Here is a 23,201-nt window from a genome sequence, read left to right as displayed (position 1 = left end):
AATTGAACACCTAAAGAAAACAAGGATAAAGGAATATGTAAATGGCACGCTTACTTGCATAACACTGCTTTTGTTATTCTTTTGATTGAAAAGTTTATTAGGCTCGTCCGTGACGAGCTGAATCATACAGAAGCGATTGATACGCAAAATATTAGACGGTTAAAATTGTATATACACATGTAATTGTTGTTCATAGGATCTTAGACTGTCACCTTGATGCTCACCTTTGATCATTCCCAATTGATACACGCATACACACATGTACACACTCACGCATTGATATAATCTTTTCATGGAGATTCACGCCATAGCGAACCACGATGAAATAAAGCTAGTCTTCTGTGGTCCCCATCATGGACAACAATTGATCTGCGATGATAGTAGTCTTCTTATTCCTTTTCTCCGTGGCGTTGCTAACATTACCTGCAATAGTGATGCAAATGTTTCTATGCGAGTGTTTTTTAATTCTTACTCGCGTACTGATGGTCTCACTGTGTGACGAATGATTCTGAAATAGCTACTGCATAATTCTTTAAACGAAAACACATGTTATTTACAGAATTAGAAAAAAAGTGGCCTTGCCCTAAATTTGTATATTTTTTTATGGTTTTAAGGCTGTATTTGGTCTTTCTAAAGAAATATAGATGGGAGTTTTCTATGCTTGTATGAGGGGTGTTTAAAGACCAGTGTTAGTTCTATGTTCGAAGGTCAACGAGGTCAGCAGGCTCATTTATATTACTTTTTTCATTCTTTAACACACCTACCAAACGCTGCACTTGTGCATTGGATTCATCGGCGAGCCTGGTGGACAGTCGTAGGCCCTGGCGAAGTCCTCGCTGTTGGACAGGGGCCCCCAAACCCTTATCGGGCCCGGCGAATGGACGCTGCTGCGTATTTTGGTCAGAGCGTCCTCCGGTCTCATAGACCCGCACCAAATCTGCGCGTAGTTCAGAAAGAACAGCTGATCGTGCGTGAGATTCACTCCAGGAAGCAACGGTTCCTCCCCGTGGGTCGACACCCACTTCTTGTATGCCTAGAATGCGCGATTCTAGTTCATACCTGATATCTTAGGCCTCAAGTGGAGAACACAAACTGTATAACTTCGATATCAATGTGTAGAATGATCCCTCATAAAATATACAAAACATTAGGTGTAGATATCCAATAGTTTCTAAGATATAAATAATTAATGTGGGACAATTAGAAGTTCCGTGTAACCCCGTCATTAATTCAATCGATAAGTTTTTGTATATATTATGCAATAGATTGAACTGTACATGAGCGTCATTAGACCCTCTCCTACTATTTAGGAATTCTGACATTACGTAGACTTACTCGAAAGGATTGTTTGAGTCCTCCATTGTCAGCGATGTTCTCCCCCTGAGTCATCTTCCCGTTGATGTACAACCCCACGTCCTGTAGTTTGTATCTGGAATATTGATCCACAATGCACTGTGCCCTCTGCCTAAAGGCTCTGATGGTCGCGTTGTTCCACCATTGCATCATATTCCCATCTTTGTCGAACTGACGACCCTTGTCGTCGAAACCGTGGGTGATCTCGTGGCCGATCACCACGCCGATCCCACCGTAATTCAACGATTTTGGAAAGTGCTGGGAATAAAACAGTGGCTGCAGAATCCCCGCTGGAAAGACTGCAACGACGAACAAACCAATTCAGGTTGCTACTATAGCGAAAGGCGAACTATACACGGGTCAACGAGACGAGTCAGTGAAGAAAAACTAAGTATTCGCGTGATCAGTCCACATTCAAGACCGTTTGTTTACGTTTGCTAATAATAAGTTTGGATTTACCAATGTCGTTTTTGTTGGGATTGTAGAAAGCGTTCACCACGGCTGGTTCCGTGGACCATTTGTCTTTGTCCACCGGTTTTCGTAGGTTCTGTATGTTGTGGTATGCGTCGTATTTGAGCAGTGCTAGTATGTTGTCGAGGAAATGATCCTCAGTAATGCTCAACTACAAAGTCAAACGTTGTGACATAATATTAACGAGGTCTTTTTCTTAGGCTGTTTTGGCCAATTTTTTGTGAATAAACTATAAGACTTTTTAGTGTCGAATTTACAGGGTTTCTTTATACATATTTCAGTGATATTTTAGAATTTTTGGGGTGTGAAAGAGATTCTGGAGTTTCCCTGGAGATTGTTGTATTTAGACTTTTGAAGACACGAAGAGAGATCCTCAAACCACACGAAAATATTTTTTTATTCCATTTTTTATTATATTTTCTTAACTAGTAGTAGACTGAAAAAATTGGACCATCACGTACCATCAAGTACTCCTTGGATAGCTCGACAGGATCTTTGAGGAACTCTGGATAACCGATCCTCTCGTTCATGGAGTCAGCTTTGTTCTTAGCCACGGCTCGCGTTTCATCGTCCATCCAATGATTCTCATCGAGGAGTTCATTGAACGCCTCGCGTATCGTGTGGATCATCTCGAGCGCCGTCTCCTGGAAATCAAACCATCCTTTCGATTCTAAAAATAGTGGAATCGTAGATTTAGGAATTAACAGCTGTGCAGGGCTGTTGGGAAACTGGTAAATAGAATGTAAATATTTCTATCTTTTCACATATGTAGTTATTACATATGGAAACAGTATTGTGAAATAAGTATTTAATTAAAACATAGGAAAATATTTCAAATGTTTACTATTTTATATGAAATTATTTCAAATTTTCCCCTGCAGCTGTGAAAGGTGGTGAAATTGTAGAACGATTCGTAACGAGGTCTCGTTAAGAAATGGAAAAAGTCACCTTACTCTCGTGATTGAAATTGTCACGTATAAAGAGAGCCCCCACAGCCATGCCTAGCTTTTTGTTCGTCCATTCGACGCACTGGACCGATCTGTGCCTCTCGCTCAATATTCCCTGAAGGATTCGTCGAAATTCGATCCTCTTTTGTTGGTACTCGTCTATCATGTAAGGCATTATCGACATGACCAGACGCCAAAGGATGTAATTGTGCAAAGTTCTGCAAACAATTGTTTATTAATTTCATTAACATTCATCAATATTAACAGTCCATACTGTCTTAGAACAGTCTAATCACGGGTGTTAAAAATAGTCCAAAACTATTCGTGCTTTATCAATAATTAAGCAATTGTTAACAGCGGCAAACCTTCCTCTTTAAAATGGTTTTTGGTTTTTGTCGATCCGACTTCCCGTTTTGGAGATATCGTAATTTATATGAAGCGATAATTTCTTTAAAACTCCGCTTATGGCGCCTCCCGTGTTACGGCGGACCACTGACGCGCATTGAAATTACTAAAAACTTTAATTACTCGCCATTTCGAAACTACTCGTGCTTTGTCAATAATTAAGCAATTGTTAGCAGCGGTAAACCTTCCTCTTTAAAATGGCTTTTGGTTTTTGTCGATCGGACTTTCCGTTTTCGAGATATCGTAATTTATGTAAAGTGGTATTTTTCTTAATTCGACTATCTCTGTCTTCGTCTAACGCGTCGGACCTCCTTGTCGCACGCGTGGTGCTGACCTACCCCGCGTACGTGACTCGCGTGACCTAGTGCGGCGTAGTATTTCCAAGAATTTACTACGCACTGTTTACTTTTTACGCGCGCACGAGATCAATGAACCCTTTTACTTCCGGATCTAGCCATCCGATCGACTTGAAACTAAAATCGCTATATCTCCGGAACTAATAAAGCTATCGACTCTCACAAACGCTCATTTTAAAGGGCATTTCATCCCCTATCCAATGAATATATCACCTATTATAATTTATGCCATCTTCTATGTTTATTTTGACATTTATTTTGACACCACATACCCAAACAAGTTTCAGCAATTATTATTGATTATACGACTCGTATGCAATAAAATCGGATTATCAATTATTTATTTAATTGTGTTCTCTGGAACTAACCACCTTCTTAATTTTCTGTATGAGGTTAAAGTACCAAGTATCCATATTTTGCGCGAAGTATCGGTAGATTTAGTGTTAAAAATCCTATCCCCTGGTTATTTTGTTCGTTACCTCGGATCTGTCCTGTGAACGATGCGACCCATTTCGACGAAATACGGCATACCGTACACCACGATTGGTTCCTCGTCTGTTATGGGGGCACTGATGAACTCCTGAAGGTAAACACGCCATTTGATTTCCGGGATTTCACGTTGCAATTCGCGCAACGTCAGCTTCCGGTAAATGGCGGACGTGTCGTGCCTGTCCGCCTCCGGCAAGGACGCCTGTTTATTTTAAAATTCACTGCTATTGGATGAGGATTTAATATTAGGAATTCTATAGTATTTTGAGAATTGAAATTCCCCATAAATGCATAGACATCCGCAATCTAGTTGTAACAGCGAATTATAAAGAATGCTCTGTCGATGTTTGCATACTGTTTCAATCTTGAAACTATCAACCCTCGAATTAAACTATTTTTATAGTTATATCCTATTCGTCTAACGTTTCAATGTTATTCTAATAAAACCAGTTTCTAAAGTTGTTGATATAAAAAAGTACGTGTCTCGTAGAAATAAATTTGCAAATTACGTTCTCACGTTAGCTAATTGTTTCTCCAGCCCAATTACGTGACTGAACTCTTCTGCGGCTGTTTGGGGGTTGGCGTTAAGCAGCAAAGCGACGTTCGTCATGTAGCGATGATACGCGTTCAATTCCGTCTCGCTGTTCCTCTTCAAATAGTAATCTCTGCTTGGCAACGCCAGCTGCATCTGATCCAGCTGCAAAAACACATTTAATTCGATAAACTTTTCACTCTCCAGTTGAGCGGTGGTGGCTTCGAAGAACTCTAGTCCATCAAGACGTTCGAGACAGTGTTGTTAAAATAATTAAAATCTTTGAGGGAGGGGGAGGAGCACTGTGACGTTTTTTCCTATTTATTTCCTATTCACTATTTTTCCACAGCATTGTTTCTGTGGTTCGATCGTAATTAATTATTAAAACTGCTTTAAAAGTAATACACAAGCACGGGAATTCCCCGCGACCGACTGGCCAGCTTAACTTGGGGGTTCCCCTACGGTCGACTAGTAGTGCCACTGTTTCGAACGCCATTTGAACTGGTTGAAACTGAGCTAATTTTAGGCAACTCCAATGTTATTTTAACCCTTCATCCCCTCTTTTTCGGTTTACATTACAATTTTAATGCTATCCAGTCGTCGACCAAGGGGCCTTACTTTGCCGGCGCACCTGCAGGATGTTGGCTGAGGAGTTCTTGTCGTCTGGACCGACCCACTGTTCCATCAACACCCCCTCGTTGTATTCGCCGCGCAGACGACCCAGAAGAACCTCAACTGGATAAAGGGGTGGCTTCCAAGTCGGACCAACCACTACTGGCCACCCGCCAAGGCGTTTCAAGGCCCTCCTCAACGGGGCATCGCCGATTTCCCTGATTCGAGCTACGCAAAGCATTGAAAACCATTTAAAAACAGTTAGAAAAATATTCATAAGCGGAGAAAATTCACTGAATTTATCATCTTTTGCGCTACCAAAAGGTGAGATGTTCTTCCTGTCCACTGTATTACTATTTCAATAAATAATTCTGAAATACTTCACAATTCTTTAAAAACGTGGGTATTGTTTTATAGAAATTAGGAAAAATTTGAAATTTTGGTAAATGTTTAGTGTTTTTTTATGGTTTTGGGTGGCTGTCCAGCCCTATTACAAAGCGAAGAAAACTTATTTAGTAGATTTTCGTTGTACCCACGGATGTCCATGCACGATTTGTAGAACATTTTCGCCTTCAACGTGGCGTCGTTGTCGTCGTTGTTCGGCGGCTCTTCGAGGATTCGTCTGAGGATCACTTGCAACTGATCCGCCAGAACCTCGAACGTGCTGGTGGAGCTTTTGTCTTTTGGTATCACGTGCATTCTGTTCCATGCACCGCAGGCGTACTGGAAGAAATTCACGCACGGAGACGCGGTTTGGTCCATTGCTGACAACAGACTCGCCGCTGGAATCATTTAAACAAATTTTTAAATTGCTTCGCGAGCCCCTTTTTTCGACAAATTTTTATGGGAGATTCTAGAGGCCAAAATAAGACGAAAATCAAGAAAAACAATTTGTTGATTGAGGCTTCGTTAAAAAGTTATTTACGTTTCAAGTTCCGTCTGTAGAACTGCAATCACGCTGAGTGAGAACCACTATCACGCGTTACAGATGGAACTTTAAACGTTAATAACTTTCTAACAAAGCCTCAATCAACAAATTTGTATTCTTGATTTTCGTCCTATTTTGGCCTCTAGAATATCCCATTAAAATTTTTCCCTGTGTAAGATTTGATGACGTGTAGCTTTATAAATGTGAAACTTGACATCAAGAACTTGTAACGAATCAGACAATTGTCTTGAAAGGGGCTTATTTTTATTTCTTACAACGTTTAATTCCCTGAAAAATAAACTTGAAACGCTGTTACGCGGGAATTCCCCTCAGTATTTTATATTCTATTAATTGTGAGCAGAAGTAATTAACAACTGCAGTGCCAACGAACCGAAACCCAGATTAAACCCGTCGAATAAATAAATAATGGAAAATTCAAGCCCTCGGTTCCTCGGTCTGTTTCGATCGACCGAACAATTTAAACCACGCAACGCTGGTCGACAAGCAATTCCACGGAGAATAGTTAATCCGATTTCGCGTACGTGCGCACGCCACGCATTTGTCATGAGATAAACGCAATTCCGGCCTACCACCAATCAGTTTTCGCTGATTGCGTTTCGCCTATCGCCGCGACGCCTCGAATATTGGACGGCGCTTTTGTCCGATGGGAGGCTTCCAAGAAAATCAAATTCGAAAAGCTCTCGTAATTACCTGTTCTGACGCATTCCTCTGTCATGCAAACCTTTGGACCTGGAAAAGAGGAAAGAAAATCACGTTTAAAAATCGTGGAAAATGCAATTTTTATCAAATTTCCGTGTCGACAACTGTGAAACAAAGGCGTGTCGACGTTGGTTTGTTATCATCGTGGAAAAAGGAGCGTTCCCGTGTGTGTTCTTCCAATTAAAGCGAAATAAACCCGTATTTGCATCCCTCGAAGTTAATACAAGTGGCCCTCCTATAACACGGTTTCGCTTTAACACGGTAACAAAATTACTTCTGCTATATATACATATATAGCAACCGAGAAGTCGAGCGCTTGTGAGAACACACCCCCTCTGGTGACGAGCATGGGAAGCGACGCCACAATTAAATTAAGATTGCATTAAATTAGAATAATATTTGTTTTTCTTTTTGTTTTGTGTCATACATACATTTATGTTTTTCATAAAAATTAAGTTGCTCATGTAGAATTAAAATACCTATACATATTCTGCTGATTTACTATTTATTCGAGAAATGAAACACCGAGATTAATCAAGAGTTTGATTATCGTAGTCGTAAAGTTCGATATTAAAAGTTACGGTACCACGAGCACGCGTTTTTCTTTTCCTTGGGCTTTCATGGATACGTTGGTAAAGTGATTAATTCCTGTTGATACGAGGTGACATGACACAGCCTTTTCGAGCGAAACTCGATAGCCTCGATTCGATTCACGACCATCGCGATATTCGACGTTGAAAGCCTTCCATTTCAGTTTCGTTCGTAGCTTTTGTTCCCCTCTTCGATATTGGAGAACAAATATCGAACCGAAAGGTTTCAGGAATACGATTCGTAGCTAATTGACCCATTTGTATATTTGAAAATTACACTATGCGTAACAACTATAAAAGCACTCTGAAATTTTCGATTTTTATATGTTGCTAAACGAAAAGCAAAGTATACACATATTTAAAATTTTCTTGAGAAACGATATTCTGGACAAAGGAAGAATTATAGAAAACTGATGGGGTTTTGTGACAATTTCTGCTATTAAGGAACAAATTTTCAAATATTCTTGGAATTTCTACATATTCTCTAGCAAAATACGCGCCGTTTGCGTTTTTGAAAATGAAAATCCGTCAATCCGTTCAGAAGTTATGACATTTTAAAGATTTGCATGAAATTTTCGGGCAACATTTCTGGCCATAAATTACATTTTCGATTAGGAATTTTTTTCTCGAAAATGCGTAGGAATTCGGGGGTATGTCTAATGACAAAAAATGATTGCAATTGACCCCCGCATCTAAAAATAATTTTTTTAGAACGATTTCAAATTTTTCAATTATCCGTAAATTTTTCTTAAAAATTCGTTTTCCATTTTTAATTCATTTATATGACTCTCTGCGGAAATATTGTTTAATACTTTTTTGTAGATGTTCATGAGCTCTACTTCGTAAATAAATTTCAATGAAATACATTCACTATTGTAGAATATATTGAGAAAATTGAACACTTGGGGGTGGTTTTCTAGTTACGAGACGCAGTATATTAACCGATAATTTATTTCCGAAAGCAAGCTCGACTATCCCTGTCGTTTGCCGCTTGATTGAACCGGAATCGTCCGACGCAACCGGCGCCATTTACAACTAATTGAACTTACGGGGCTCTTGCACGTACTCGCGGCTCGTGTTTAACGCCAACAGCAGAAGAATGAAAAGACAAGTGGCGAGTAGAGTGACAGCTAGCACAACCAGCAATTGCTGTCTGTTGGTCGATCCTCCCCGTCTACGAATGATTGACGTGGCCCGTGTTATTCCACCGATCGGCCTATTTCCAGGATGATGGAGAACCGTCGTTGTTGCGTTCCCACAAGGACCGTAGGTCACCTGAAACCAGGACACGTTTCCTCCAAGAAAGACTTTCGAACATATTTATACACATTTCGGTGATATTTATAATAACAAACGATTCTCATAGATTCGTTTGAGGGGTTCTTCTAGAGTGAAGCTCCTTTTTTTGGGGGAATCGATTTCTTCAGGAATTTTTTCTAAATAAACTATGAGATCTTTTGCAATCAAATTTACAGGGTTTATTTATGGATATTTCAGTGATATTTCAAAATTTTTTGGGCGAGAAAGAGTTAAAATTGGCAACCCTGTATACTCTCAAACATAGTCAAACATAGTTGATTTCAAAAAAGAACGCCTCACAGTGTCCATAATTCTAGACATTCTATTTATTTGAAATGAAAAAACGTGAAAGATTCTTAATTAGTATGAGTTTGACCATAGCTCGTAGCAAAATGAAAAACATTCTGAAATTATTTAATAACCCTGGAACTTGTTGTATTTTTGATAGAATAGGTGTACTCACTATACTCAGTCACGTTGTACGAGTCAAGTCATACCAGGAAGAAATACTTGTAAATACAATGTTATGAAATATTCAAACTTTTTTTATTCCACATCTTTTTATTACGAAATTAGCTGAAAGATGGGAACAGGTTATAAGTAAACTGCGGATGTTTATGCATTTATGGAAAATTTTCACTGAATAGTATTTAATATAATGGTACTGCAACTAACAGTATTGCAAATGAGAGGTTTCTGTCGTTAAATTTTTTACAGTAGCATGCACTTTTTTCGATAACATAAGACGTCTGCGTTTAGAAATATTTTCAAGAAACATTCGTTCGAATGGAAAATATGTTTCAAAATTTGCAAGTTTTATTTTCAGTTCACCATTTCCTCACGATTTAAATATTTAATGAAACAGTATTTCCAAATTTCATTTGAGTATTAAATGATCACTTAATTCTTTAATTATTTGATACTTGAACGAAATACTTGAAAAGTATTCAAGTATTTAACAATTAAATGAAATAGTGTTTCTCTCCAGGCCAGACCTAAACACTAATTTTTACCTGAAGAGGACTAGTGGCTGGTGACTCCTGTCCATCGCCAGATACTTCGTTCTGCTCGATGATCACAGTCGCCCTGAGGTATCCGTTGTTGCTTTCAGCCTTCATCCTCGATCCTCCTCGAATTGATCAAACACCGACCCCGTCTTAGACCAACAAACCTCTGAATCTCGATCCAAGAACTATGTCAACGACCGTTGCAGCTTTGACATCGCGTCTGCCCTCTCGATCGAGCAGGATCGATCGATCGTCACCGAGAACGTAGTCACACTCGCGAGTGGTCAGTCATAGATCATCGAAAACCGTCACCCTCGACGATCTTCAATTATCGAGCACTTCTCGACCGATCTCGACGACTTTTACTTCTTATTTTGGCTTTTTAGTGGATTCGAACGATGGATTTCTCTTCTATTTCGATCGAATCTCCAAGTTTTGCGTCTCCTCCGCGGAGATCAGCTAGCTATTCGGTTCCGAAAGGATCTGTGACCGCGGTGCTACTGGCGACTACCACGGACACCTCGCACCTCCTCGGTGTCCCTTCCCCCACCAGCTCTGTTTTCCTCAACCTGAAGCAACCCTCGATTTTGTTTACAACGAGAGTCACACCAACAGGGTGGGGATTCCCAGTGAAGCATCGTCTCTGTTTTCACAGCCTCTGATACAAAGTCGATGGTCTTTGTTACGAATTTAGGATCGTCAAGTTTTCAAGGTCATTTTTTAACGACACACCGAAACAATCGAAATTACACTAATTTTTAACACTCGAGGAAGGAGGGTTCACACGAATTACGTTTTTGTGACATTGTGATTTGGTGATCTTTTGTGGTATTGTGTCATTTTGTGGCATTGTTGCATTTGTGTGGCGTGATTTTTGTGGGATTGTGATATTGTGACTTCGTGAGACAGTTTCACATTTTTTATTTTTGTTTCTATTACGCTGCGTAAGGTTTTTCATTTCTATTTTTTTATAACGCAGCAAGTAGTAAAAATTTGAACCTAATTTTTAATAGAATTTTTGAAAGATTTACTCGACTGAATTTTTGAGAATTTACTTTTATTACATTAAATGTTTTATAAATAATGAGCATTAGAAAAAGGCTCGTTTATTTTTCTTTGAAAATTATCGAAAAAGTTCGAATAAAATGGAAGACCTCGCTGCGCGAAAGTGGCTATTAAATATTATATCGCATTAAAGCCATAAAAATACTTTTTTACTGTTCACTGGGTGGATAATAAAATTGTGGTAGCCGCGATCGAAGGTGGGTAAAATTTACGGAGAAAGTTTAATAAGTAACAAACTTTTAAAGATTCAAATAATTTAAGGAGCTGTTAATTCGAAAATAAATTGCGATTACGCGAGAAATACCATTTGCAAAATTATTTACTTCCCCCTAAACATACTTTATTTTATGCTAAACGTTGTGGTAGTCACGATAGAAGCTGGGTAAAATTTACAGAAAAGGTATTTTAAATAAACATTTTAAGGAGTTGTTAATTCGAAAATTGTGAAAGAGATCTTGAAAAAGGGATGAAAAATAAATTAAGATACTTTCTTTTTCCAGTAACCTTGGAATAAAACACTATTGTGAAGTGTTTTTCCATGAAATAAATTATTTTCTTTTCGAAAGTGCACGTATGGTCCGAAATAAAATATTTATTTGCCACTTACTAATTAAAATAGTGCTTTAGCCAGCTCTGGTTACGATATTTTTCAAATTTACACAGTCGTTTACCTGGGGTGGCACGGTTCGATGATCAGAAGGTTGGGTACATCGACATCGTGGTTTACTTGCTCCACAAATTCACCCTCCTCGACGTTCCAACCCCCCTCCCTTGTCATCGTCGGAGACATATTCTCCTTTCCAAGTATCCCTGGATCCTAAAACAAACGATATCTGTTATCCAAGAAAATATATTGAGAAAAATCAAGAAACCCTAATCAAATTTAATCGAACGTAACATCAACCCCCTTATCTGTACCTGAGTTGGCCAAAATTTTATTTTAAAAAAATCAGAAATAATATTTCATTTGCTTAGATGAATATTCTCATAAGAATTTACCTGATTTGTTCAAACAACAGCTGTCTATATAGACAGTACTAAACGAGAAACATTTATTCAAACTTTATTGCATTGGCTTTTAGAATCGACTTTTGTTGGAACGTTGATTCAGAAAGTTTTCATTCGCAATTATTCATGCTTTAGAAATTACTTGGACTATTGGAATCTCAATAGAAATTGTAAACAACTGAGAAGTGAAATTCTAATTAAAAATAATGAATGAAAAATTATTCGAATGGAAAATGATTTGTTAGGGATAATACTTATATGGATAATTACTTATACCAATATGATTATGATTATGATACCCAATTCTGATTGAGGCTTTAATAATTTTGTTATTATTCGTTCGTCCGTATAATTTATTTAGCGATTTACAGTCGATGGAAAGTTAAAAATATTTTGTTCGAGGTTTTAATATTGATCGATGTCTCCGGCTTTTCTATTAATATCTTTATCTTATATCAATTCCTGTAATACTGTGTACAGTGATTTTAATTACTTGCTTTTCGTTCTAGTTTTCTTTTATTTTATAATCTAAATTCAGTCGTTGAAGCTACTTTCAAAATCGTAAAACTTTTGTTTCTACTAAATAACAATAATTATAGTGGGTACACGAATTTATTGAAATTAATAATGATATAAATAAAGAATTTTCAAACATAAGAATACAGAAATTTTATCAGGAACCTTCTATAAAAAAAAAAAACAAAATATTCAAATTGGAGTTAAAATGAACTCTGGCAAAATTTTGTTTAAGAAAGAAAATTTTTATTTGCTTCCATAAATAAATATCTATTCGAATAAATAGGGAATAATTTGTTTCGAATAAATAATTAAATATTCCACTAAAACGAAGTTAAATATTTACTAGAATAGAAAGAAAGAAGCTCGTTGAAAATTTAGCGTCGAGACTCTGCGTTTATTTTAAAAAATTTGAATTTAAGAAAATGTTCGACTGTTTAAAATTTTGGTAGAAAGTGGCGCGAGAAAACCACCCCCATTTTACGATATCGCGGACGCGTCCAACGCCATCTGATATTTAAATAAACAACTACATTCGTAACTGGTAAAAATAAACGCACAATGTACACGAGAATAATGAAAAACGATCGTGCACGAATAATAACAATTATCTAACACTATGGGAGTCAAAGTACGTCGATGAAAATTTCTGGAAATTATTCGAGATGAATTGCACAGTTTTTTAGTTTTCTTTTAGATACAAGGATTGTTTACCAAAAAATGGTAGAAATACGACGAGAAACACAGTAATCGCGACGAATTTCGATTTTTCAATTAACCGATGGCGAACTGTTCGTTGACGAAATGTTTATTTTTCCAGTAGACATGGAAAACCGAGAGAAACACCAACATGGACGACGGTCAATGCCAGACTGACAGAATTTCGGCGCGACTGCGCCCCTCGCTCCAATTTGAACCAATAGCAAGCTGATTTTTTTATTCTGAAATGTGAAACAAACACGCGACTATTTATTTATTTAAAAAATTTTGAGAAAACTATACGTACTGAATTGCTTAAAAAATACAGGAATTTCTTAAACAATGCAACAGGGAACGATCGGATTTGCAACTCTTTTTTTTAATATCGAACAGACTGACGTAACAACGTCTCGATGGAACGTGTGTTGCATTCGTAAGGCGACATTAAAATTCAAGGAACGAATTCTGCACACGTGTCTGGTATGGATGACACAATAATGATAATTCACAACTTCGCAATTATCGACATTAATATTCCGAGACCGGATCTGTTGTCAAACATGCGATTGGAACTATTTTCGTCACAAAAATCCACTAAAACAAACAACAAGTTATTTATTCAGCATGTAATACGTTGTTTAATAAAGTTTCCTACATTTAAATAAATTATAAAAGTTATTACATTAATATTCTTCGATATTTCATATAAATGATATCGTTTGTACCAAATCTTCAATTACTATAACACTAAATACTACTAATACCATACGTACGTTATTTGTTGGCATTCAAATTTTCCCGCGCAGAGGAATATTCCCGCTAAAAAACTTGCCCACTTCCGTATCGATTCATATTACGCACAAACTTAAACTATTCCTTAACAGTCAACTAAAACTGTCATATAACTCTTTTCTTTCCTGTATGCTGTAAAAACATACGAAACCAACAGTAATTTCTTCGAAACGAATAAAGAAAGCTGCACTTATCAATTAATTTCTACACCTGGAAGGTTATGCTATGTGACGTTATGCGTGGAAATCGCGTCGATGCATAATCCGTGGCATTTTTTATTTATATCCTCGAATCAACACTTCTCCAACATATTTAATAGTGATTTTTACCTTCCAGAAGCGTACAAAGTTCTTCTTAATATTGCTTCGACGTGTTCGAATCTTCCCGCACAGAAACGCTCCTGGAAACCTCGTTTCACTTTTATCAAAATCCCTATTACACGCGAACTTAAAATATCCCTTCGCGGTCGAATAGAAACGGCACACTCAGGCTTACTTTTATCACAGTTTTATATAAAAATCGTACGTCGATACGATAGATATAAAATCAATAATAACGGTCTTCGCGGGAACCGAAGAAACGCTCGTTGCACTTTTCGATCGATTACTGCACCGGGGAGGTGTCGCCATCTAGGCGGCGAGCGTTCAAGTCGCGTCGGTGCATAATCCGTGGCAGTAGCATAATAGTACACCGTCGTACGGCTGTGTTTTTTGTTTGTATCCTTGATTCCTGTCGCGTGAAATTCTCGAAAAAAGAACCCGAGAAAAACGTTGGACGCAAAATGCGACGGGCAACGCGTGTCCGAATGGCCGCGATCGATAATCGTCGACGGAAGTGCAACGAAAAGCAACGCGTGTTTTAGGTTAAACGAGCCTCCCGTCGTCGGGTGCACAACAATGCGCGTGAGAAATTCGCACGGTGAAAGTCTCTCGAACTCGCGATCGGAATTCGGACTCGAAGGTTGCGATTTCCACGCTCGCGCATCCTCCTCCCTTCTTTGAGCGACTTTTCCCCCCGTTTTTCCGCCCCCTTTCCAATCTTTTATTTGATCGTGTGCCCGTGAACGACAGAAAAAGAACAAAAAAATGAAGATAAACAGACTCGGGATGGAAACCTAACTGCTACCGTGTCTGCTCTTTCTCCGTCGAAAAGGTGATTCGAAATTACCCGCCACAACCATTTTCCTCAATTTTCCTCGCTTTGTTCGATTTTTGGATCGTTCCATCGAGCGTCCAGTTCCCAAATTTCTTTTTTTTCGAAGTTTCATTTTAGCAAGGATATTCGCCTTGAAATGTAAAAATATTTCCCCGAAATATCGCACAAGTATTTACTACGTATGCTGAGACTGTAATTTATGCCTTGCATCTTTCTTCTGCACGTACAAACCAAAGCATGCTGTAGCTGTACTCCTCACACTCAAACATTATTTCATTTCCTGTTCAAGGGGAGACAGAACCCAACGATAAATAGCATACATCACACTACACACACCTACGCAATCATTCCACAGAACGTATTTTGTGCCCTACCATAAGACTTAAGAAAGACACTAAATAAATGAGACTGACAGTTATTTTTCTTAGCTATCACAATTTTCTTTCAAACTTCCCTCATTTAATCAAAATATATTCTTTTCATTACAGACTACAACATTGTGTCTTTGTGATTTTATAAACCTTTAGCAAACACTACCATGTACCACACTACATACAGTAATTGATATACATTTAAATATATGTATATTTATTACATTTTGTGAAAGTTCATGGTAGTTTTACTTCTATACATCTCTTTCAAAATATTTTCATTTTAATTGTAACGAATAACACTGTCCTGTTAAAAAAAGATTATATAAATTTGCGACAAATTACAGCAGACTAATTAAATTTTTCATTGCAGAGTGCTAGAATAATTGAAGATGGCAGAAGATGAGGGAACCGAATGGCTGCAAGAACTGTTGCACGACGTTCAGCTCTCGCAATTCTTCACGAGAATACGAGACGATTTGCAGGTGACTCGATTGCATCATTTCGATTACGTGCAACCGGAGGATCTCGAGAAGATAGGTTTAGGGAAACCAGGTATCAGACGATTGCTGGACGCCGTTAAAAAGAAGAGAAACACACAATGGAAGAAGAGTTTGATCACTAAGATCAGACCTGGCAGTAGCGCGAAGAGCAATAAGAGATCTTCGCAACCTGTCGAAGGTTCCACGGTGCTGACGTGCCTGATTCAAGACAAGGACGTGACGCTGTCTACTAAGCTGGGCGATGGTAGCTTTGGCGTTGTCAGACGCGGTGAATGGACGTCCCCTTCTGGCAGGTCGTTGCCAGTCGCTGTAAAAGTACTAAAAGCGGATGCTTTAACTCAGCCAAGCGTTATAGAGGACTTCGTGTCCGAAGTTCAAGCGATGCACACACTGGATCATCATAATCTTATTAGGTATACACGTTAGTCAACCCTGCGAACATATTAAACGTTAGTCAGTAACCCATTCGATTAAAAAAATCTTCCAAATTCTTATTGAAATATTGTAAAACTACTTTGGATCCCTATTCCTTGGACAATTGTATGCTAATTTATAGAAAAGTCTGTGCCCTCCTCTCTAATGTGAAATAAGAATGAAAGTAAAGTTTACCCCACTGTTTAGTTACGTCATAATTAAACATTTCAGTAATTATTACCGCGCGTCTATTTTTTACAGATTATACGGTGTAGTGTTATCGCAACCAATGATGATGGTGACAGAACTCGCACCTCTTGGAGCCTTATTAGACTATCTAAGAAAACAGTGTGGTCGAATTTCAGTATTAACTCTTTGCAACTACGCTCTGCAAGTTGCCACGGGAATGGCATACTTGGAAGCGAAACGTTTCTTGCACCGTGACTTAGCCTGTAGAAATGTTCTTCTGAGTACAGTGGACAAAGTGAAAATTGGTGATTTTGGCCTAATGAGGGCGTTGCCTCAACAAGAAGACTGTTATGTCATGACAGAGCACAAGAAGGTACCGTTTCCCTGGTGCGCACCAGAATCGTTAAAAGCGCGTCAGTTTAGCCACGCGTCTGACGTTTGGATGTTTGGGGTCACCTTATGGGAGATGCTCACGTTTGGCGAAGAACCCTGGGTCGGTCTGAATGGTTCAGAAATTTTAAGAAAGATCGACAGAGAAGGGGAGCGATTACACGAACCGGAAGCAATGCCACCGGTCATGTATCAACTGATGTTGCGTTGTTGGGCTCGTGAACCCACAGAAAGACCGACTTTCGGTACTCTGCGAACGTCTCTTACAGGAATGGTTCCGACCGTAATGAAAGCCGTGAATCATTTTGAAGAAACGGATAAAATGAACATCGAACAAAACGATCAGATAGTTATTCTGGACGGTCGACCTGAAAATTACTGGTGGAAGGGGCAAAATCAACGAACTTTCCAAATAGGATTCTTCCCCCGGTGCTTGGTCGACCCTATGAGACGCAAGCAACCAGAAGACATTAGCAAACCGTTAGAAAATTCTTTTATCCATACTGGTCACGGTGCACCGTTCGGTAAAAGCTGGGGCAGTCCCATTTACATAGACGACGTTTATCTGCGAAATCCTATGGAGCCCCCAGACGTGGTGGGAGTTGCAACCGCTCCGGACAGTCACCTGAAAAAGAAATTCTTTTATGGAACACCACGGTCGCGTAAGCAATTTAATTACACGAAATTTCAGAACGATATACGCGCTAATCCGGTGAAATCTACGAACGCTTCAGCTACGAGCAGCAGCCAGGAAGGTAGCCTGATAGACCTGTCCCCGGAGGAAATAATTAACACGAACATCGCACAGTCGGAGACAGCTTGTCGACGAGTCGTCAACATCCTCGACGAGCCTATCGACGACATGGAACGACAGCAGCCAGCGAACTGGCAGGACGACGACCCTAGAACGTATGCTAATTTCCCTGGAAACGTAGACCCCGCGTATTCGGATCCCTTCGACACGTCGTCGGTGTTTATGAAGCTTCCCCATTCGAGGTATTACAGTCAGGTTCCACCCGACATGAGCAGTCGATATTTAAAAACCCAAACGTACGGGAACATGCAAAACCAAGACGCCGGTAGCAGTCAAGAGAGTACAAATTACTTTGCGCCCGAGTCCGGATCGGATATGAATCACTATTCTATAAATTTGAGCAAGGAGAGCAGAAACGACAGTATTAATTTGAACGTGAACGTGAACGTGGACTCGGAGGAGAGCAACGCGTACGCTCAGAATCACTATAGCGAGATCGATAAGCCTAGTCCTCCCATGACGAGTTGGTCGAACTGGCCGGAGGATCTGCAGAACGACGCTCAAACGTACGCGAATGTCTCTAGTCGAAACTTGCAGAGCTCCGACGCCCCTCCTCCCCCGCCTATCGCTCCGAACGAGAGTCCGTCGAAACCGAAATCAAATCACGACCTTGCTCAAAGCCTGAGCGAATTGAGTATCAGTACACGCACCGTCTCACCTAAGAAACTGGACCCTGCTTTCCTGGCCGAACTGGAGAAGCACTTGGGGGAAAAAGAGGCGAGCAAAAACATGAACGCCAGCCAAGAGAATCCAGGGGCTTCCGATTCCTATTCGTCCGTGAATAAGCTACAGGAGAATACGATTCCGGTATTGAGACCACCGCCTCAATCTGCCAAACCAAAGTCTCCGCAGACCGATCACAGGTCCAGCAATTTGCCCAGCAAGGTACAGAACTCCTGGCAGTCCAAGACCACTAATATACAGCAACCGCCACGCGCGCAGCCCGAGCAACGCCTGCTGGAGACGGCTACCGATCAGATGATGGTCCAGATCTGGCAACAGTCGCAGGCGTCCCAACAGAACGCTTACACCAACGAGAACGTCAATCGAGCTCCCAGCAATACCCACATGCACCTGAACCTGCTGCAAATCGCGCCTAGCAATCTTGGAAGTCAGTCAAACGTGTCCAAAACGAACATCAATCACGCGCACAACTCCTCGACCACTGGCCAAGCCAGCAACTTCCAGAGTCCTGTCCTGTCTACAGCGAGCCACGGGATAACTCAGATACAGAACGACCTTCAACCGACGCACTCCAGCGTCTCATCGAAACCCGCCAACGTAGTGTTCTCTGAGCAAGTGTACGCCGAGCTGAAGCAAACGGTACCCAACCTGGACCAGCTGTCGCAGAACGAGTTTAACACTCTGTACAACAAGACCGTCCAGCAGAACATTCTCAGAAACTACTACGCCGCTAGCACGTCAACTGCCACTGATTCTAGTAATCTAAGTCATAGTCATTATTCGGAGGGAACTGCTGGGGGTTCGCAGCAGCAGGCTCGCGCCGCTCAAACGAGGAACTTCTCGACGCAGGGTCATCCCTGCGACTTCAGTTCTCACTTGAAGCAGCCCCCTGTGTACAATCCGCCTCCTCCCGCTGCTTGGAGCCCCATGAAATCTGTCCAGAACGGTCTGGTGCAGAGCCAGGTGCCCGCGATGAAGTCTAATTTATCGAGCAACGCGGGCAACGGTTCCAATCTGCTACAACTAGCGCACGCCAACGTGTCTCAGGAGGGCATTATGATACCGCAGACCCCCTCGTTGCGCGGCATGCCTCCTCAGATGAACGAGACGATCGTTAATACTCAATTAGCTCCCTCCGCGTCGGCGTATCCCTCTGGGGTCAGCCCCCCATTGACCGCCGCCTCCCAGCAGTTGGTCATGTCCCTCAACGACGAATTTCGCGCGAACAAAGTGATGAAGGTGCAGAGGGAGGCGACCGACGCGTCACAACAGGAGATATTGACCGCGTTGCAAGCGACTGGCTGGGACACCAATCAAGCTGCAAAACAGATCCTGAAGGACAGACAGGCCAAGATTGAATCCCTTGTAAGGTAATTTGTGTGGAGTACTTATCAATACCATATGAAGAAATGCGAGATGCCAACAAGTACAATTTCTACTTAAGAGTAATCGGTTTTTAATTTAGATCGATTAAGATTGAAGGATTGTTTTTGATCGCATCTCGTACATACCGCCTTGTAGATATTGCAGAAGCACTGGGAATAGACTTTATGAATAAGAGTTACGCAATCCACATTTCTAGTTGTATAATCGAACGTTGCAATTACAGATTAGGCTTGGCGAACAGACAAGAATGCGAGGGTGCTTTGAAGCAGACTGAATACGATGTAGACCTAGCGGCTTCCCTGTTGTTGGATCAAGTCAGATGAAGGCACGCGTGAAAAGTGTTGGAGCGTCACTGGAAATATTGTAAAATAACTATAGCGATATACGTGTAGGTGTATATTTATGAACACTAGCCGTGCACGCGTAAACGAGGCTACGACTACGACGGTGTCCCTCCAAAAGAACACGAATTTTGTTACCCAAATTGTTAAACGACAATAATTTGTTTCATTTTTTCTTCACGAATAAGACCAAAACTAGAATCGATTTTGATTTTTGTCGACCTGTACAGAACAGTTTATTGGTTCGAAGAGACAAAAGAGTTTCTAGAAAGGAAACGTTGCATTCCAAGCATAATCCCGCGAGCTTCCGTAGCAAATCGTTTTACGCGCGTCAAAAAAAAAGAAAAAAAAAAACGAACGATTGCTTCTAGGCCAGCGTGAAATATTTTTAACGCAGGGGAGAGGGGCTGTAAACGAAACGAAATTGTCTCGACAGTTCGTATTATTTTTTTAAGAATCAATATACTCGTGAACGAAAATTGCTGTTTACTTTTGCCGTTTTATCTGACGATAAGTTCGACGAATCACCGTTTAAATGCCAAACTCAATGTTGCTTCGAAGTGTCGAGTAAATATTCGAAACCTTGAACGGACAACGTCTTCCCGAGGAACGATTGTGTAACGGAAATAGCGAGGTCAATGAACTTGCTATCACGAATAAAAATAATTCGCGTGTACCGTTACGTAGCATTGTATTTTTGCCTAATATCTGGAACCTGATGCGCTTCGCGTCGATAATTACTGCGTTTAATAAGCCCTGCGTGACCGGAAGTGAAACGGATCACCGAGGTTCCAGCAGGCTTCGTTCGACTCTCTGGAATCCTTTGTAAAAGCGAAAAACTCTTCTCCGATTGCGAGTCGAGCGTATTTCATGCATATTCATGATAGTATTTCTGTGAAAGTACTCGTAAGAGTCAGACGACTGAATTTTATAGGGAAACGTAAGGAAGGACTAGTCCATCATTAGATTTTAATTGCCTGTAGTATACTCTAAAACGAAAGTTCCATTAAAAAACGAGCACAGCATGCCAGTTTTCGACGTGAGAACTTCAGGTTCGACGCTGATACTCGAAGCCACAGCCTTTTTTGAAATTCAAAAAAGAGAAAAGCTATGGAAAATGAAATAAATAAAAGATCAATTTTTTGCAGGTTCTGGACGAGGATAATAATTAAAATTGGTGGCTGCGAGTAAAAGCGGCGCGATTGGGCGACGATAAAACGGCACAACAAACGAAAAGAGAAAATGATTTAGTTGGACGGGGAGAAAATTGCGTTTGGGAAAAAAAATGTTGAATTTGTAACTGTGATATGCGTTACTAAAGGCTCTAGGCAGTACTGTTCAGAGACAGAGAAAGGACTCTCGTTTTCTCTGTTGACTTTTTTAGGGATAGGCCGGCCGAGTAGATTGTATTTACGTAATACCATGAGTGTACATAGCCGTTTAGCGACTAAGTTAAGCTGTAATTGAAGTGTGCTCGAATGCTAAGAGCTGATGATGTTCCGCTCGACGATCGAGGTTCAACCGTGTTACGCAGAAAGAGAATCTATAGAAAGCTGTTTGATCTTGCAATCCTCTGTATAAAATTAAAATCTAATACCATTGCTTAGGGTGAAAGCAGATGAAAAGTTGAGAAAAAATAGCTAATCGAATCTGGATATTTTGTAATAGAATTTCATTAATTTCAAAACCGATCTTTAAATCATTCAAAAGGAGAGCCGACTAAAGGTAGAATCGTTTCTAATGAGTTGCGATTGCATGATAGGAAAGATTGTTACGCACATTCTTGATCGTATTTTACAATTGTGTTCTAAGTTTCTTATTAGCTTTAATGTAACAGTTTGTCTAAGTTGTACAATGAAAATAGGAAACGCTGTAGTCGTCGAACAAAAATTGTGTCCCTATTTTTTAAGAAATGAAAGACACTATTTTTTAAACGACCGTTTTTGAACGAGGGAGAAGAGCAAAAAGAGAAAGAAAATATATGGACACTGACAATGTTTCCCGTTTCCATTTCACGTAATTTTCTTGCTTAATCGATTTTTTTTATTTTGTTGCTCCGATAAACCAGAAAACAATTAACCCACGCAGAGTGCATAAAAAAGTGGGCACACAACAACAATTCCATTGCGAAACGCGTTTTTGCGGCAAGGAAAACGGAAAGTTAAGTCCAGACGAGGTAGTCTGTGCTCCGATGCACCGTGTAACAAGCAAAACGAAGCGAACGAAGCTTGTTCGCTGTCGATTGGCTCTCTAACTTTAGCCTTAATTTATTCGCTGGAAGTCAGACTATTTCTTAATCTTTTCCCTTAAGTTCCGAGACACGTATCGGGACGACGGAGCGTGTGTATAATCTTGGCTACCGTCGTGAACCGAGAAAATGTTCGATATTCACAAATAAAACACGCGTAAACTACGAGACAATCGAATTTCTTTCGTTCACCTGTCTTTTAGAACACCCAGTCTAGAATATTATAGACTAAAACCAAACAGATCTATAAAGGCGACATTCTTTTGACCAGTCAAAGTCTCATGCACGCCAGGTCGTTACGCAATAAGCTTTCATTGGCCTTTTGAAGGAACGACCGTCAACCCGATTCTATTTAATTATATCAGTCGTGCACGAACCATTACCGAGATTTTACTTCAACCGACCGTATAATACCTCGGGCGAATCAATTAAGCTGAGCTGGGTGGAGCATTTGTGCAAAAAATGCGCCACTGGCAGCGACGAATCAACATAATTGGCCAACAATTCTCACCGGAGAAACCTGTCTAGTTATCTCGGTAAAATAATTTGACAAACACACCTAACATTACACTTGTCAGATTCCACAATCTGATCTCCATTCTGTTCAAAAAGCTTTCCCTTCTTTGTGGATCTATTTTCATCTATATTCATCTCTAAACTATAAGGTATCATCACTTCAACTTCTGGATTCTTAGATTTACCTTGTGGGTAGTGTAAAATACAGTGGTACCTCTCTAATTGTATCTAAAGATAATTAGAGAGGTACCACTGTATTGTATACTGCTTGCAAGATGAATTTAAGGATCCAGAAGTTGGAGAAGTTGTCTCTAGGTATAATTAAAAAGGGAGGAAGGTGTTCCAAAAAGCACACTATTGATATATTTTCAATTAGCTCGTCTTAGCAATTTGAGAATAAT

General features: G+C 40.0%; 2 protein-coding genes across 6 annotated transcripts; one reads left to right on the top strand and one right to left on the bottom strand.

The window, feature by feature from the left end:
- Positions 1-68: 68 nt before the first annotated feature.
- LOC143349606 (neprilysin-1) lies at positions 69-13,158 on the bottom strand. 3 transcript variants are annotated; one of them, XM_076780965.1, is made up of 15 exons: positions 13,013-13,158; positions 11,446-11,591; positions 9,716-10,367; positions 8,453-8,678; positions 6,805-6,843; positions 5,702-5,947; positions 5,185-5,393; positions 4,539-4,718; positions 4,012-4,223; positions 2,773-2,989; positions 2,286-2,468; positions 1,813-1,975; positions 1,336-1,652; positions 761-1,033; positions 69-423 (listed from the first exon to the last, which is right to left on the bottom strand). In XM_076780965.1, the coding sequence occupies exons 3-14, from the start codon at positions 9,818-9,820 to the stop codon at positions 761-763; spliced, it is 2,370 nt and encodes a 789-aa protein (XP_076637080.1). In that variant the 5' UTR covers positions 9,821-10,367; positions 11,446-11,591; positions 13,013-13,158; the 3' UTR covers positions 69-423. The 3 variants fall into 3 exon arrangements, with proteins under 3 accessions (XP_076637080.1, XP_076637079.1, XP_076637078.1); XM_076780964.1 differs by having other exon boundaries at positions 765-1,033; XM_076780963.1 differs by lacking the exon at positions 13,013-13,158 and having other exon boundaries at positions 770-1,033; positions 11,446-11,596.
- Positions 13,159-14,447: 1,289 nt separating this feature from the next.
- Positions 14,448-22,439, top strand: Ack (activated Cdc42 kinase). Of its 3 annotated transcripts, XM_076780962.1 has the most exons (5): positions 14,449-14,941; positions 15,689-16,231; positions 16,494-17,473; positions 17,546-19,679; positions 19,919-22,439. In XM_076780962.1, exons 2-5 carry the CDS (start codon positions 15,708-15,710, stop codon positions 20,016-20,018), a joined length of 3,738 nt encoding a protein of 1,245 aa, XP_076637077.1. In that variant the 5' UTR covers positions 14,449-14,941; positions 15,689-15,707; the 3' UTR covers positions 20,019-22,439. The 3 variants fall into 3 exon arrangements, with proteins under 3 accessions (XP_076637076.1, XP_076637077.1, XP_076637075.1); XM_076780961.1 differs by having other exon boundaries at positions 14,448-14,941; positions 16,494-19,674; XM_076780960.1 differs by having other exon boundaries at positions 16,494-19,679.
- Positions 22,440-23,201: the final 762 nt, after the last annotated feature.

The sequence above is a fragment of the Colletes latitarsis genome, chromosome 13, assembly GCF_051014445.1.
Source record: "Colletes latitarsis isolate SP2378_abdomen chromosome 13, iyColLati1, whole genome shotgun sequence".
Taxonomy (NCBI): domain Eukaryota; kingdom Metazoa; phylum Arthropoda; class Insecta; order Hymenoptera; family Colletidae; genus Colletes; species Colletes latitarsis.
Note: the sequence above shows the minus strand (reverse complement) of the source record. Positions and strands in the feature narration are given on the sequence as shown.

Coding starts and splice junctions, on each gene's coding strand:
- LOC143349606 (XM_076780963.1), bottom strand. CDS start 9,820: ATGAAGGCTGAAAGCAACAACGGATACCTCAGGGCGACTGTGATCATC. Junction 8,679..9,715: donor CAGCCACTAGTCCTCTTCAG/GTAAAAATTAGT, acceptor TCCTGGTTTCAG/GTGACCTACGGTCCTTGTGG. Junction 1,653..1,812: donor TCCCAACAAAAACGACATTG/GTAAATCCAAAC, acceptor TCGTCGTTGCAG/TCTTTCCAGCGGGGATTCTG.
- Ack (XM_076780960.1), top strand. CDS start 15,708: ATGGCAGAAGATGAGGGAACCGAATGGCTGCAAGAACTGTTGCACGAC. Junction 16,232..16,493: donor GATCATCATAATCTTATTAG/GTATACACGTTA, acceptor TATTTTTTACAG/ATTATACGGTGTAGTGTTAT. Junction 19,680..19,918: donor AAGATTGAATCCCTTGTAAG/GTAATTTGTGTG, acceptor TTGCAATTACAG/ATTAGGCTTGGCGAACAGAC.